Source organism: Neodiprion pinetum, chromosome 1 (genome assembly GCF_021155775.2).
Source record: "Neodiprion pinetum isolate iyNeoPine1 chromosome 1, iyNeoPine1.2, whole genome shotgun sequence".
Lineage (NCBI taxonomy): Eukaryota > Metazoa > Arthropoda > Insecta > Hymenoptera > Diprionidae > Neodiprion > Neodiprion pinetum.
In genome coordinates, this window is record NC_060232.1 from 10,905,086 (window position 1) to 10,922,356 (window position 17,271).

Below are 17,271 nucleotides of genomic sequence, written 5' to 3' on the forward strand. Positions count from 1 at the left end.
CGCCACACAATAATGCATGTCCTCCGACCTCCCTCCCGAACTTGACTCGCATCTCGGAAGAACAATTCGCATCGCAATGTGTCGGATTCCAAAAGACGCAGATGCGGATTGGGTTTCTACAGAATTTTGCGACAAGTTCTAGATATTTAAGGTTTTTTGACGGGTTAATCGGTCGCGCCTTTTTGCGCGTAGATTAATCACGGGAATTGGACGGGTCTTTTGCTCGATGATTGATAATCAGGGTGGCGACGTATCGGGAACACCGGGGAACCGGGAATAGTCGGGGAATTTTGCCTATCGGAAAAAATCAGGGAATTATGATGACCGTAGGGAAGAACGCACTTCTTATATAAATTGTTTTCAAACTTCAGCCATTCTCCGTAAATTCAGCTAAGCTAACTGTCAGAAATGATATTGTTCAATTTCTAATCATTCGTGTGAAACGAAAGAATACTATTTGTGTTTTTTAGATCCAAATTAATGTATTCCAGATGCAAAACTTCTGGAGCTTTTGGTCGTAAAAGCTGCCTATCATTACCTCAGTTTCGTGGGTAAACGACAGGGACTTGTACATTTTTTGATGGGCAAAGTCAGCGAAAAGTCAAGGAATATTATACTTGAGCAAAATTGTCGCGACCCTGATAAAGCGAATCGATGGATCTCGTCTTTTGCTTAGCGATTTCGTAAACGGTATATAAAAAAAGTGTAAAGCATTCGATGTGTTAAGCCTGCAGCTCTTCAATCAATTTTTTTTTTACTAACAACTGAGTTTTCAAGCTTCAATTGGTCGCACCTGCTGCGCGTTGACTTGATACTTTTTGGTTCTGAGAGAAAGCGCGGCATTTTCAAGCCGGCGGCCAATTCACGGGGATAAAAACCGCGGAGTGTATAGTGATAGTGAGGAATCTTGTCGTAAGTATTTATAAAACATATCAGAGGTGTACAAAAGTGTTTCTTTTTTTTTTTACTGATTGTCTTCTCTTTTGTTTCAGGGCACCGGAATAATTTTTTACACAAGTACACCGATAAACATTGAGTCTTTATTCAAACAACATATCTAATTCAATAATTCCATGTAAAAAATTGATTTTGATTGCAAAGATGTGTAATAGTTTCTTCAATTACAGGCTCGACATTGTTGTTGTCCGTGCATGCACTTTTGTCATTGTGTTAATCATAACTTCGTCTGTTTCAGATACTCAAACCTCTCCTACCAACATTAGTTCAGGTGTTTTGAGTATTATTGTGTAAGAATGATGCGATTGGTTTATTCGTCGGGCATGCAGTAGCACTTGTACAATGATAACCAATGAAAATTTTGCAGTCAATTTTGTTAACAATCATTCTTGCTGACACATCATTTGTTCTCGCGTCAGTGACCTGACTAGCTCTGTTCCTGTCCTAGGGAGTTTCTGAACCCACCCGAACTTTTGGTCGTGGTATGTTGACGGAAATTATGCATGTATCATCTTTTCGCGTTGACGTTTCGTAAGATAATCAAAATAACTCATCTGTTTCGTATCCAAAATATTCCAATCTAAATTCTTTACCAGCCGAGCCTTTTTCGCGTTGAAAAAAATCATTGTTTTTAATCAAAATCTTTGAAAAATTACACATTTTAAAAACAGAGTTTTTCAATTTTCATGCCCAAGTAAAACGTTTTTCAAAATGAAATTATTCATTGAAAACTTTTTTTAGAGTGCATTTACAATTTTTCAAATGACTTCGGGATTTTTGAATCAGAATTGGAGAATATATTTAAGAAAATTGCTGTTTTGTCATTGTATTAAATATGCTACAGTGGCAGTCAAAGGTTAACTTTCTATGATGGATATATGTTACGTACGACATTTGCGTCATATCAAATTATTTCAAAAACGAACGGTCACCAAACACATTTACTTGGGCACTCAAAACTTGAAGCAGTTTAAACGGTAGACTAGTCAAGATAAATCGTGGTACGTACGCGGATTATTGACATCTCCAATCTCACGTATCGAAATAATTTTTCTGAATGAATTTTGTATCCACGTTTAAATTGTGAAAAAATTATAAAAACCCGGTATAATCTTGATTTCGATTCTCTATCATTATCGAAATTATAAGCAACGTCTTGTGACAAGCGAGGAGTAGATAGCGTGCTGGATTTCCAACCAGGGAAACTACAGAATTCGAAGTATGAGCCCAAAGATTCAATAAATAATATTAATTTCTTTCGAACAAAAACTTCAAATATGTGATCGGATCTAATAATGTAAGGAAGATTTTGGAATCAGAATTACCTTGTTGAGTTTTTATAAATATTTATCTTTTTGAACTGTGAAACATTGAAGAAATATTATTAAAACATTACACTCCAACGTTTAATGAATACTTAACAAAACACGATAAATTTCATGTTTCTGTACAAACGTTACGTTGCTTTTATAATGTCACAAAAATCTGACTAAAATATTCACAGAAACATGAAATATTATAGTTGTAATATTTTTGTAATGTTTTTGTAATATGAATGATGTCGGGTGAATACATACACTAAATACAATCTACGTGATGATGAATTTGAAACACTTGTAGTGGTAGAAACATATGCGCGTTGGTCAGAAAATCAACCAGATTTAATCAAACGATTTCTACTATTTTATGGATAACGTGCACATGTTTCTTGATAACTGTAAATATTTATCAAGGGTTTTTTCAGTGATTAAGTTCAGATCTAAGAAATTCTAAGCTTCACATATTGGCAAGTAGTCTTCAATGTGGGTCACAAAACGTGAAATTGACAGTTTACTAATTTTGCTTTCATATTGTTAAAATTGCTTCCCACACAATTGTTCAAATTCACTCTGAGCAAGAATAATTGATTGCTTTCCCTGTTTTTTTAAAACTTACAACACAGTTATTCCTATCGTATGTAAATTATATAATTGAAGAAGTAACCAACAGCTATAGTTAAAAATATGTGCGGTAGAAATTTTCGGATAAACGACATTATCTGAGGGTGTTCATTCCATCTCTATCTTCAATTAAAATACTAATTTCATAGATTTTCATATAATTTTATCTACTATGTACATTTGAATAACTTTATTTCGCAGCTTCTGAGTAACTTCGAAAAATAAGGCAGATTCTTCTTGAAACGTCGTTACCTTACGGTTCAAACCATTCTTATTTTTATCCTTCACCCATCCTTCTTCAATTCTTATTCAATAACCCTGAAAATTTCCAATTCAGAACAATTTTTTAAACTCAAAACCTTTGAGGAAACTTCAGACAAAATATTTTCATCAAGTTTCGTACAAAGTTTCCGCTGAAAAGATATGATATTCAACTGAAGGTAACGATGTAAAAGGTGCTTCTTATTATGATATGTAAGGTATATTTTCCTAGACAAAAGTTTAATTTGTATGGGAAAGCAACAAATCAGTTTATAAAAAGTCATAGAAAGTTTCTAGCTTACAATTTCGATAGTATCGTGATCCTAGAATAAGAACAACTTGTTCGAGAAATGGGGTCGAATGCTGTTGAAAAGATATGTGTCTCTGAGATAAAACCTAGACCTGCATCTCTATACCGGGTGGTATTTTCTAATTGCCCCAGACAAATATCTCGGAAGCTAGTCGAGATGAGAGAAAAGGTTTAACACAAAATTGACGGGGTTTGAAGAGGAAAGATAACACCGATATGCGTTGATTTGTGGATTACGCCACTTTCGTGATTTTTCGAGAATTTCGTGATTTTAGATAGGGATCACATATTTTGACTATGAACGACTGATACTGAGTTTCAAAACAAATTCAAAAAGGTGAGAATTTTTAGATAAATTCAAGTATTCCAAAAATTTTCTCAATGTCGAAAAAGAAACTTACTCAACCACTTTCCGTTAAATAAAGCATCGATCCCCATGGTTTGAAACAATTATACGAATCGTGTTTTTGAGATGATCACGCGACTCCCATAGCCCGTAAAAAAGTAATGAAACTTTGCGGTCAATGCCTTGCCTCAGCAAAAAATGACCAAGTATTTCACTTTCTAAAGATTGTGAAAAATAATTCTGATAATTTGTAAAAATTAAATGTTTTTGCGTTTTTGAATTTGTCTTTAAACCTGTTAATCGCCAGTGATTGTCAAAATACGTGATTCCTATCTGAAATCACGATGTATCCAAAAAATCTAGAAAGTGGCGCAATTCACAAATCAACCCATATTTAGCATTATCCCCTTCGAAACCCCCCCCCCCCCCCCTGGTTTTGGATCAAACTTTTCCTCGTATCTCTTCTAGTTTTCGAGATATTTGCTTAGTACGATTAAAAAAGACCACCCTGTACATCAGTATAACAATAATTCTTACTGCTCCCATCACTGACACTATTGTTAGTATTATTATTACAATATCTTCCTTACTGTAACATTATCTTAAAAATTTATAATTCCACGACTAGCGTCTTAAACTACACATTAATGTATTATACTTATCAAATATGCTGTACAATTCTAAAAATTGGCAAGTCGCAGACGAGGCATTATTACATAGCATATGTCTGTAAATATCAAATGCGATCCTATACCGCTGAGAGAAATGCGTTGAAATATTTTGTCCCCTGACCGATCCAATTAATTATCATTCTCAATTAATTTTATCAAGCATGTATTATGCATGTATTTTTCGCTTGTAGCCACACATTCACTTACTTATTTTTCTCTCTTGACATCGGTCTAACATTTCCTAGATCTAACGTGTTTGAACCGTGAAAAAGCTGTAAAGTTTCAAACTTCTGTTAAGAACAGGTCTGTATCATTGTTCAACTGTTGCAGAGCACGTTCAGTACTCGAGCAATCAAATCCACTGACGAAAGCCAGCAGATGTGTAATGTTGGAATGTATTATTTATACGGATAATTTTGAAGCTTTCGAATGGACTGAGGCGGATCTAGGCATTTCTTTTACGCTCTCCACGTCCTCGGTCAAGGTGTAGGCCTCGAACAACTCGTAGGGCTCCGTCTGGACTCCGACGTCTTCATAGTCAAGCTCGAGAGAATCCTGTTCATAGATCACGTCGTGACTCTTCGGCCTGGCAACTGACGGGATCCAGGGCTGCTGTACCCCCTTACCAAGTGCCAGGAACACAGCCGCTGTCGAAAATAGAACCACGGAAGCCACCCCGAACACCAACCGCCAAGAGCCTGCAATCTGTCAAAAAATTTACGTAGTGTTTCAGTTGTGTAATGAAGTCTCTTCGTGAACTTTAGACAAAACCGCGTGGAAAGTTCCGCCGGTTATCGTATCGATATCTTGTATACGAAAAAAAAAAATGTTATTTCGTATCCAGATATCGTTAATTTCATCGACTTACTGAGCCGTGAATTGCTTGAGTGACGAAGTAGTTTGCAGCTAGAAGTCCCGCTGCTCCGAGGGTTGAGCAAAGAGCGCACGCAGCCGCTGCACACGCCGGCGATTCTTCAGGAGCTAAATCGGCGACTGCAGCCAGGGCACCAGCAGGGGCCGTTCCGGAGACCAGGAGGGCCGCGATCCCGAGCCAAGCGGCACCAAGTGCCTGACAACCTGCGTATCCCGCCACAAATAAAAGGGCAGCAGGTACGAAGTGTGCTGAAATAAACATTATATATCGTCTTAGGGTAGTTTGCATCAGTTTTAAGAATGGAATGTGACGTATAAATGGAATGTAGTGTAGTTAGTTTTAAGAATGGACTGTGACGTATAAATGGAATGTTGGTCGTAGTGTTCACTGATATGATCCTGATTCAAGATTGCACTGCTAGTGAAACTTGATGTGTCTCACATGTTTCGAAAATGAATCTGTTTAATTTCTTCATGCATTTTTTAGCCAAGTCGTAGCTTACTCCTTATTTTTACTGTCAAAAAATGTATTTAAATTGGTGCAAAGTATGGTTAACTTCCACGAGGTGCCATAGCATTCGAAAAAATGTAATCAATCGATTCGAGGAACGAATATTCCATTTTGGAATAACGACTAATTAAAATACAGCAATCTAATTCATCCTCTGAAATAATGAAAGCCCTGCATTTTCCGCAATGAGTTACTTGAAGAACTCAGTCACGATTCCTGACTTACCCATGTATACAACCAGCTTCCTGGCAGTGGTTGTTGAGACCATACCAGATTCTCGAACATGGTCCACGAGGAGACCGCAAGTCAGTGCAGCCATGAAGTGCCCAATGTGCGGTAGTGTAGTGAGCACTGAGTCCTGGAGGTATATTTTGTTGGCATTAAAACACGAGACAAATGAGAAATTCTACAGTTGTGGTACCTGATCTGTCGCAGCTTTGTCGAGTGAACCAAATTTTAACAATTATTTTAAACGGTAGACACTTACGTTCGCCGTGGAAAAGCCGTATATCAGCTTCAGGTACTTGGTCATCCCAAGAGACAACGTGGCATCACCCCATTGATTGCCCATTGTTGCCACTGCGGATGCCCAGACTGGAACGGACCTCAACAGCTTTCCCCAAGGGATTACCGCTGCCTGTTGCCACGTGGCAATGAAAAATTGAAATACATTACTTGATAGAATAAGTTTGGCATTGAGCTGCATCAAGCTTGGAAGTCGAACTTTTCATTTTCAAACTGAGCACCAATTTACTCCCGTATTAGGAACTTTAATCAGAATTCGAAAAATAAGTACTAATGTATGAACAATGGAGGTAACGTCTCGTGCGTATTAGACGAGGTGCAGACTACATTATATACACGTAAATAACACATTATCTCACGTTGGTGTCGTGCTGATAAGACTTCGGAGAGTTCTTAACCCAGCGGTTGAAAGCGAAGTACCAGCAAACAGCGAGTATGGCAAGTCCGTAGCACAGTGAGTCGCGCCCAAAGGCACGAACCATTGCAGTACCAATCCACCCCATAAGGCAATAGCCAACGCTTACAGCTGTAAAAATACTCGAGATTTTTGGCTGTACGTAATCAACTCGGAGAGAAACGAGGTTGTGAGAGTCTAGAATTTTTGACGTCCTTTGCTGCAGAAGAGAGGCCTCTACTTACCCGCGTAGCAAGAGAAGTACCAACTTCTGTGCGTCGACTTGAACCATGTCATCGCCAACATGTGAGCCGCGGGCATTGTGGCACCCTGCGGGTGTACAAATGATCAGAATTTACGTCCCTCATGCTGTTGTCATTGATATATGCAGTATGTTCTTTCATACTCACTGTACACAGGCCTTGAAACAACCTGAGTGCGACGTGCGACGGTGCTTTCCAAGCAGCGGGCACCAGAAGCGAAGCTAGACAAGCACTGAGGACAGCGCGAGAGAAGACGATGGAGGGTCCAGAACGACCCCAGACTAGGCAACCCCCTAGAATGGGACCTGCTACCTGACCCCAGAGGAATGCTTCGCGCATAATGGACTCCGTGTGCTCCTCTTGCGGTAACTGGAATTTATAAGTCAGACATTGAGAAGTAATGGAGTAGAAGTTATGGTCAGAAGAGATAATGAGCAGTAATTGAGGCGATTGAATTAAAAACGGCGAAGCTATGTGGAAACATTGCAGCTTTTGATTTCGCAGGTTCTGTGGAGGGTGCGTTAAAACACGAGATCAAAGGTTTACCGTATCCATTGCTTATAGCGAACCTGCGACTTTACGTAGTTTAATTATTGCTTCCAGTCAGGATGTTTGGTACTTTACTTGACCGTACGTCAAATGATTCCGTTTAAATGAGGAATAAACCTTCTTTCACTTGAAGATCTAATCGAATTCGGGCTAATATAATATGGAGCATGATGATTGGTCAATCGGACATTGGATTCGGTGGTTCCGCTATGATGGATGTGGATATGCACGTGTCTGTAATTTGACAAATCTGCTTTTTCACTTACCTCCATGAGAATGACTTCGTGGTCTTCGGTTTTATTGCGGCTCGTGATATTGACGAGCATATTGCAATGCCACGACGTGTCGATGATAGCATGGTTGTCTTCTTGCTTTGCTAGAAGGGCTACGGAGGCGCTGACTTCTACGGCGCCGCAAAGGGCATAGCCTACGGCAACCAGAGCCGCGACTACGTGTCGCGCTCGAACTGCCGCTGAAAAATTATCGAATTTGTGTCGGGGTGAGAATTCGGTCAAATCTCATCATCTTTGATTTTTTGTGAACGTGGCATAGTACCATCATGATGTCGGACCGGTATTACCGAGAGAAATGACGGCAGAAAATATACTTTTCGCGGTTAATTCAACTGACTGAGACGAAGTTAATACTAACAATAAGTAAGATTACAGTGAAACTTCAGTCAATCCAACTAGTCTTCATTCTGAAAACTATTTTCGATCAAACGTATTTAGTAGAATGATTTCCGTAACGTAAATTTACTATTTACCGGGTGAGTGTGAATTTTAGTGGTATAACTTGACTTCACTTCTAATTCATATAATTCTAAGTAACCTCAAGTGATTTTACATTACCTTAAACTGCACTTGATTCAAAACTTTTAACAGAAAATTTGGTGAATTCACCTGCATAATTATTCTTGTTTATGTATACAGATGAACAAAGGATGAAATTATTTTTTTTTACTGATTCGTAGACGTTTTACTTATTGCGTTGATCATTGACTGATTGATTTAGGATAGTGAATACACCCAGCACTGATCTATAATCAAACACGGTCGTGTTATATTTTCGTAAACATATTAGACAGTTCGAAGCTAGCTCTTATCTCAATTTATTATTAATATTTGTGAAACTCGTCGATAGCAGATCGTCCATCTCTTTGACGGTCTTGATTTGACCCTAAAAATTTATAATTACGGCATATTTCATCAACCTATAACTTGAAATATTTAACAACGCATAAATTTTGATCGAAGCTGAGTTCTTTCGTCTCTGTATGACAACTAACGGTGCTTTTCGTTATCGCAACGTACACAAAACAACTATTTGATCTTGTGCAGATAACTCAAGTAGACGCCGAACCCGTTGTTCTCGGATGCTGGTGACCTTCTCATTTATTTGCATACCTGATAATTCTTCAGCTGTATTGCGCAACTTTTTCTCAAGAATCTTATTCCGCTATTGCCATTCGAAATTCAGCAAATCTCGTTTCAGAATGCGATTTATTTTACTCTTTACTGTCACTCGAATATCAGGTGGAATAACGTTTAAACATAAAATTCTTATTGTAACTCTTTGATCACGACTTGTTTCATCATATCACGGAATTGCAGGCTCACGGGTTTGTCGGTGTACCTACTCTTGGAACGAATAACATAGGTGTAATATATCGTTATACTTCCAAAATCAGCATAGCGCAGATTAATTTTATTCAAGCTGAACAATGGCAATCACACAAAGTTCTTTTGGCAAAATTATATTAATTATTTTGGCGATCGGAAATCGATATCACCCAAGTAATTCAGGTTTGGAAATTTAACTCTCAAGTTTTATTCATTGGTTGTGCCAATTAATTTTTGACGGAAAAATAACTACGTAGGCATCGCGTAGACAAAAAAATATAATGAACGTGAAACCGTCGTCAGAATTGTAAAACAATTATAACGTAGATGAATAAAATAAATAAATAAGGACACGACACGATTTGAGTAAAAATAAACATTCTTCATCCACGGATGAAAACAAATTGTTTTCAATGTTTGACATACGTCATAGCATGTCGTATTTTACTATGTCCCTTTAACTTCTGACACCGTGGTGGAATTTGAATTTGTTTCAACATCAACAATAATATTTTTATTTTTGAATAATTATCCACGTGAGATAAACTGTCTAACTTTTTTCGAGAGCCAAAATGTCGTATATGCGCGTCAAATTGATCGTTGATTGCGGACGCGTTCGCTTGCGTCATCGAACAGGACGTACCTTTTTCCTTTTTATTTTTCGTTTAATCCGCATAGAATCCGCTCGAAAGCATAAATCGTATCACTGTCAAGGGAAAGCTCATTTCGTGGCTTTAAGGGTACAAACCTCGCACTTCTTTAGCAGCTTGTTTGATTTGGATACTGCCACACTTGACAAGGTGCACACTTCCTCTCTTCACGAACTCCGCCATTTCACAGAGTTGACGGCCGAAATTTTCAATACGGAGTTCCTCAAGTGACACAGAGATTTCTTATCTCTGTACGGCGCCAGTATTGCGTCAACGTAGCTTATTATCGCCAAATATACCTAGCGAATAAATTATAGTGTCCGTATTCGCAATACAGACACTACAGGCTGGCTGTACGTGCGTTTGTCATTTCTCGGTTTTACGTATACAGTTTATCTAAAACAATTATTTATTAACTACCACAATCCCTACTTAGGGATCGTCACAGAAATAAAGATTTTTTCGTACGGAATAATATTTACGAATAGTCTTTCTGCAGCTATTGTTTATATACTCAGCGTACGCTATCGCATTTTCTGCGTCTTCTGCATTCACTGTCTCGTGCGGCAACTGATCGGTTTTTTTTATAATTGACTCCGATAATAGAATATGAATACAATTGCATCAGCTATTTGCCTAGACTCTGATACGGTGCGAGACGTGCAGTTTTTGTCGACGGGTGCATAATCAAGAGCGCTAAATTTTCCGCCGCGGCCGTCTTGCAGATCTGCGTTTCAACGTGAACCAATTTTTCCATTACGACGTTACGCGTATCTACTAAACGTCGCCCCCTTAGTGGTATCTGGTCATCTTTCGATCGCTAGATATTATCAACGTTTTTTGAATCTATCAAAGGAGAAATTATTCTTCATTGCGATTAATGGAGTTTCTATTACAGTTGGCTGGATAATGTACTCGCAGTGATCGACCTCGTATTTATAGACTCATGATACAGATGCACGATCGAATACGTTGCAAAAGTATTTAAACGTCTACGTCTAATTTCCGTGAAACTTTTAAGTACCCAGCACATAGGTATCCGTTAACGGAAGTGAATTGCGGTAAAAGTCTGCTGCTTAACAAACTTTGTTACAAGGCATTTTCATTTTTCGGTTACGTTGATGTGAACTAGGAATTATTCGTAAACGTGTCTGGTAATTTATAATCGTCAGTCCGAAAATAGTAGAACAAAGTAGTTTATTTCTTGAAAGAAAAGTCAATATTTCCATGTTGTGTGAAAATTTAACGTAATTTATGCAACGTCATCGTAAGAATATGGAAAAATTGTTTGTAATCATGTCATACGAACAAATTTACTCGCTCTTTTACAAACATTGACTTATTAATAGTACAGACTAATTTATTTTGCTTGAACAATTTGATCAGCCCAAGCTGCATCTTGTGCCTAGATATCAGATTGAACTACTATATTCTGAAACAATCCCTAACAATTTTTAAAATCCATGTCACTGCATTCAACTTCATATTGTTTTTGTTTCAGATTCGTAAGATGTGTAAACATTATTTTCCTTGGATATAATTGCTTCGCTGTATTGGGTTAAATTTTTATTTCATTTCAGATTCATAATTTCGAATTTTGAGTCTGATTTAGCAACCCATGGAACTTTATTGAATATTAAAATGACTGGAAACCAAGTGTTTACGGAGAGAAGAAAAAGAGGTGATTTTACTTGAAGCTGCAGGAAAAGAAGGACATATCAAGATTTTTGGTAAAAAATACCTATGTCAAATATATTTTTCACTGTAAATGTAAGAGATTTTACTCCGCACACAGTGCTCACTTTTCACTGTTTCTAGACTAAATTCTGCATCTTACGAAGTATACTTTATCAAAAAACCTAATGTGTCCCTCTTTTCCTGCAGTGTTCAGTAAAAACTACTCTTTATGCTCTCCGTGTTCACGACACCATAGAAGGGATAGACGCGTCGTTTTTTGACCGATCAAATATCGGGACCACAGAGTTCGAACCTTCCGTGATCTGGTTTTTTCTTTTGTTTAAAAGAACACCGATGGTGCCATGTGCCAAAGTTGACAGAAATCTCTAGCGAAATTCATAAGACAAAATGAGAGGAACCGATGTATCGAATGTTGACCAAGTATAAGATAAGAGACCTTTCCTTGACTGTCAAAAGAAATGATGGAGAAAATAAAGGGGTCAAAAATTAATCACCCACCCCTAACTTCGAGAGCGGCGTGCCGCAGCTGCACGCTACCCCTCTTGAGTCTGACGAGGGCCGCCATTGTCACGTCACGAGGTGAACCAATTGCACGTCCATGAGAAAGAACCTGTGCTTGCGACACATGGTTTGGTTACGGAAACAGAGAAGAGCACCAAATGCAGGTTGAAAACAGTTTTACGATCAGTTCGAGTTCGGAGGATCACAGTTCGTAGTCACTCATGGGACACGCACTGACTGGCCATTGTTCAGTGGTCAGCTATCACGGCTGTCACCGAGGCTAACGAGTCTTGATACAATAAGTATCCCACTTCCTTGAACGACCTTGAGTGCTGCACGTCGACGAGCAACAAGCAACAGTTTTGACCGTTGAAACATCTACGAGTCTACGTAATCAACGTCTTAGCCAGTATGTCAATTCGTGTACACGAAGTAGGGACGGTGAAGTTTCGGCTGACTTCCGCTCACGCCGATTAACTGATCTTTCTGGCAATTATTCGAGATCATTTCCAACAAGCATTGGCGACTTTGATGTTATTCAATTTCCTTTTTTTCTCTTCTCGTTATGGTTCCATTGCACTCAAGCGGAAGTCATAAACTTGCCTTATCGGGTCAGCCGTGTTTCTCGACCTTTCAGATTAATATTCAGTGCATTGTCACATATCCTCGAATATAAAACGATCCTGGGTAAATAATCATGAGATTCTGGTCGGCTGTACCAGCTTTGGGTTTGCCCTTCCACTTTCAAGCCTCTGTCAATTCTTGGGCAGTATTTTTTCACCTTCGGTCGAACTTATGCTCATTGTAGGCTCAGGGTTTATCCTGAATCTAGCAGGTATGTTTGCTCCCTGATGTGTTGATATACTGAATGGCTGATGTGGTTTTACCCTTGGATTGCAAAATATTCGTGTCCCGCAGCATTATCGACTTTAAAATACCGATCACAGTACTGTCGATATTGTTCGGAGTGATGGTTTTCATATACTCGTTCAGTCGACGGATGCTGACAATGAGAGATACTATCTACGAAAACAGCACCGTTTCATCTGCCTCTATTGCATAATAACTTAATGCGTGGGTGTACGTACGTTACTATGGCACATGAAGTTGATTGTCCAGCGTGTGACGCACGCATGCAATGCGTAAAATAAAACGTTTCAACACCGGAAATACATGTGCATATGGGAGTATACTGGTGGGATAAAAATCTTGTTTACAGAAAAGTAGCTTAGATTTTGCATCTCATACTGAAATAGAATAAATACTGCTAAGGGGAAATAGATCGTAGTTTACAGAATTTATTTTCTTGACAGAACCTCTCCAAGGCTAATCAATGATCTGAAAATTTTGAGTTTTTAACAGATTCCTTTGCAATCTATCACTTTTTCTCCATCCAATTACTTTCTAATTTCAGTGGGGTCCATTCGTTTCTTTGTCCCCATTAAATTTTGTCTCTGTTGAACCTCTCCTTTGTACATCACGGCTCACTTCGTATAGTCATTTAATTTATGGAACACCGAATCTTGGGAGGCCAGATAATTGGAACGGCACGTCACAATCAATGGAATATGGATCGAAATTTGAGCGCACACGTGATCTCGTAGGTTCAGAATCACATTCTCTTTTTCAAGGATAAAATTTGTTATGAAATAATCTACAGAAACGAAAGAATAATATTTCATTCTTCTTGTATGCCAGTTTCCCGGCAACTTGGTATACTTCACCGTACTCTGTTCAAAGTTCGAAGTAATAACGTCAGGCGCATGCGACATCTCAAGTACACTCTGTCAGGTTCATTTTACCGCCCACAGATTGGACATTTTTTGACTATCGTTGGCAACGTTAAAAAAGTTATTTTTATTTTCGAGCACATCTAAGTAAAAATTATATCAAATAAAGAACAGCCAAATACGTGCGTGAAGTTTATGTCACAATGGAATACGATTTAATTTCCCGGATTTTTCTATTTTCGAAAGTCAAAACATCACCCAGTACAATTCGATAATGTGTGTATTGAAAATTTGGAGATCCAAAGACTTTTCTTTGGTGTTTTCCCGATGTCCAAGCCTAAAATTGTATAAAAGTGAAATTTCAACTTTCGAATCAAATGCCAAACTATTTCCTCAGCTCTCCTCCGTAAAAATGCGTTCACTATTGTCAACGTTTCGTTACCCCTAAACAAGCTTTTTCAATTTGTTGAAATTTTCGACACTTTGGGGAACATTATCGTGATTCCTTATCAATTAATTAAACAGGTCTGCAGTGAAATCCCCATTCAATAAAATATGTTATAGATATGAAGGTTTTATTAATGTGCCGAATCTATATCTGCTATCCATTTTTTGCTGTCATGTATACATTGCATGGTATAAATTTTTTTTACTGTTCAAAATTTGGAATTTCATGTTTTTTTTTTTTCATTCACACTACTTTAATCTATTTAAGTAATATCTGTACATACAAAACCAGTTCGGACTGATAGAAAGAGAAAGTTGTGACTTCATGTCGCGAAATACGAAATCAAAGAGGACTACGAAATAACCAGAATTATATTAGTAGATAGATTTTCTGACGATTATAATGTTTAAACTCTTTAAATTTGTCACTTATTTTTTTTTATAAACATTGTTGCTATCATTAGTGTTTGATTATTATAATTTGTGAGCAAAAACAGCTAAAAAACGTTACGTGAAAAGTATAAGTGGTAAATATTTTTTATTACTACATTTCGATTCAAAAGCATCAAATCTATTATAATTACACATGATACTAAGAAGGTGAAACAAAAAAAGTTTTTTTCCGAAGACCAGTGTTATTCACAATCAGCCATATACTTGAACTGATATCGTTAACTGAGAAACGTTTACTATTTTGATAAAATTACCAAAGCAAATGCGTTTCGCGGATGCAAAACTTGGAATATTTGTTTAATTTCTAAAAAAATCATCAATACCACAAGTGACGTGACGAAGCGAGCCGTGTGTACAGGTAGAGATCACAGCACGGCGTGCAGGGATCTATCCTTTTAACGGTCAGTGATCGAGAGTAGGTATGTATAAAGTTGGGTGAACAGTCTGCGTCTTGGCTTCGAGAGAGGCAGGTGGCGTGTGTAGTGGATGCTTGTAACCGACATTCTTGAGCTAGCAGGTCTGCGATTGGTCGTTCGTTAGGCGGGTCAAGCGCTACTACATCGGTTGGAGTTAGTGGCTGGTGTTTATCGGTCGTTTGAAAATTCTGTCGAGAAAAATCGGTCCGTAACATCAAGGGTGTTCTTTTCCGCTCTGTCGAGATCAAATTCTTGTTCGAAAACCGGCGCGTTGCGTCGAGTGAAAAAGAAGCGGCCGGAAAGTTGCGCGGGAATCGCTTAAATTCCAAACCGTTCGGTATCGGTTCGCGTTATCGCGACACTTTGCGCGGAATATGATGTTTTTGTGCGGGTACATGAGGACTGGAATGTTTTGACAAGTGGAGAGTCTGCTGCGTGCCGATCGCCGAGCGAAGCGTCCTTCCTCGCCGATGAAGCTGGCCATCGATCCTCGATCGCAGCCCCACTCCGATATTTCATAATCGAGGTATGTACCAGCGTTATACGCGTGCCCTTATCTCGCTTTAAGGTTAGGTCGATGCCTCGGCTCCGGCCTTCCCCGCCCCCTCATCGGGCCCTGAACAATGCTGCCCCCCGGGTCTCGGGGTCCGGGCCCAAAATCCCGGCTCGAAATTTACCTGCGACCCGTCCTAAGCCAGCCTTAAATTCCTCGGGCATCACAGACGGATGACGATAATCAACAGGTTGGCAACTTTTGCGATATGCAACGAAAATCGGATGGTCCCTTTTTACTGTGGTTCGAAATCCCGGAGTATTCTTGAAAAGTGACGGTCTGGTCCTGACAGTCTTACGCTCACGTGATCCATCGAGGCGAATGAATCGAGGAATGTTTTTCATGGTCGTGTATTATCAGGCTGAAGTTTGTTACGTTATTGTAATGATGCATCTTTGGGAAGAGGTGTTATTTTGCAACTTTAGAATTACTTGAAGTTTGGTAAACCAAGGTGCAAAATAGTGACTTTTGTTTCAATGTTTCGACACATCGACGGTACTAACTTCAGCCTCATTGTGTTTTGTAGTAAATCGGCGCAAATTATACCGTTACACATTCAATTCAATCGCGTGCAGTCACTGGATTGGCCTTATAGAATTTTCATTTTAATTCAGACCGTGTATGCTTTAAGAATTTGTTATGATATTATGCGTAATTATGCTGTTTAATTTACAATTTATAATACTATACGGTTTAATTTTGCATTCCAATTGGAATCGTAGCGAATATGGAATGACGAAATTTTCATCTGGCATTTCGTATTTTGCCTTGATTTGGAAATAGCGATGGGATTTTAACCATTAGAAGAGTGAACGTCATACACTGCTTGTTAATTACATCGTGGCCTAATAAATCCCTGTTACGCTATTGGCGAGTACGACTAAGTTCAAGATCATTGAATGGTTATACTATTCAGTTCAACAGTTAGTTTATACAGACAGACAACTATTCTATTTATAATACTGCACGACGACGTTGTTGAAGGACAATGTCTGATCGCGGTAGCAAATGATAGAAATTACTAATGATCTAGAACTAGATGGTATCGATATAATTGAGCACAGCTTACGCACAAGGCTGTAATGTTCTACATCTGTAATGCACCAGGTAGTCGTTTAAATGATTTGCTATCTTAGGCGTGTAATACAGAGAAATTTATACGCATTTCAAGGCTTGGTTTGACAAGGATTAACGAAGTTTATTCACACCCTGACATGTAAATCGATATTTAGTAGGTAGTTTCGAGGGATTTACAAGTTTCTTGGGAACCTTAGGAGTTATAAGTTTTTTTTAGATCAAAAAAGAAGTCCTAATAAACAGATTATAACGAGTGGTTTTGGGCAAAGTTGATAGCAGGTGAAAAATTTGTATTGACATACTTGAGAGCATGTTCTTGATTCAGAATTTCGTAGACATTGTAGAAGAAAGAATTTCAACATCGTTCTATTATATTCTAATTTAACTGCTCAGTTTGTTGCATAACCAAGCAGCAAAATTTTTTCTCATGGATCTATCAACGAATTATGTCTCAAAGGTTAATCAATTGCTGAAATAAAACCCACAGAAAACATTTCATTCGGAATACAAATCTTTCAGAATTC

General features: G+C 38.4%; 2 protein-coding genes across 3 annotated transcripts in view; one reads left to right on the forward strand and one right to left on the reverse strand.

Annotated features, from left to right (window-relative positions):
• Window positions 1-898: 898 nt before the first annotated feature.
• On the reverse strand, window positions 899-12,987 carry LOC124214509 (sialin). 2 transcript variants are annotated; one of them, XM_046616840.2, is made up of 9 exons: window positions 12,069-12,987; window positions 7,867-8,072; window positions 7,199-7,420; window positions 7,034-7,118; window positions 6,754-6,920; window positions 6,357-6,506; window positions 6,095-6,227; window positions 5,354-5,607; window positions 899-5,190 (listed from the first exon to the last, which is right to left on the reverse strand). In XM_046616840.2, the coding sequence occupies exons 1-9, from the start codon at window positions 12,133-12,135 to the stop codon at window positions 4,888-4,890; spliced, it is 1,587 nt and encodes a 528-aa protein (XP_046472796.1). In that variant the 5' UTR covers window positions 12,136-12,987; the 3' UTR covers window positions 899-4,887. The 2 variants fall into 2 exon arrangements, with proteins under 2 accessions (XP_046472796.1, XP_046472787.1); XM_046616831.2 differs by lacking the exon at window positions 12,069-12,987 and adding an exon at window positions 9,971-12,035.
• A 2,183-nt stretch (window positions 12,988-15,170) lies between these two features.
• LOC124211117 (tyrosine-protein phosphatase non-receptor type 13) overlaps window positions 15,171-17,271 on the forward strand; it is a 118,787-nt gene continuing 116,686 nt past the window's right edge. Inside the window, exon 1 of the mRNA XM_046609874.2 lies at window positions 15,171-15,643. The gene's annotated coding sequence lies outside the window, so the exon portion shown is untranslated. The remainder of the gene's footprint in view (window positions 15,644-17,271) is intronic.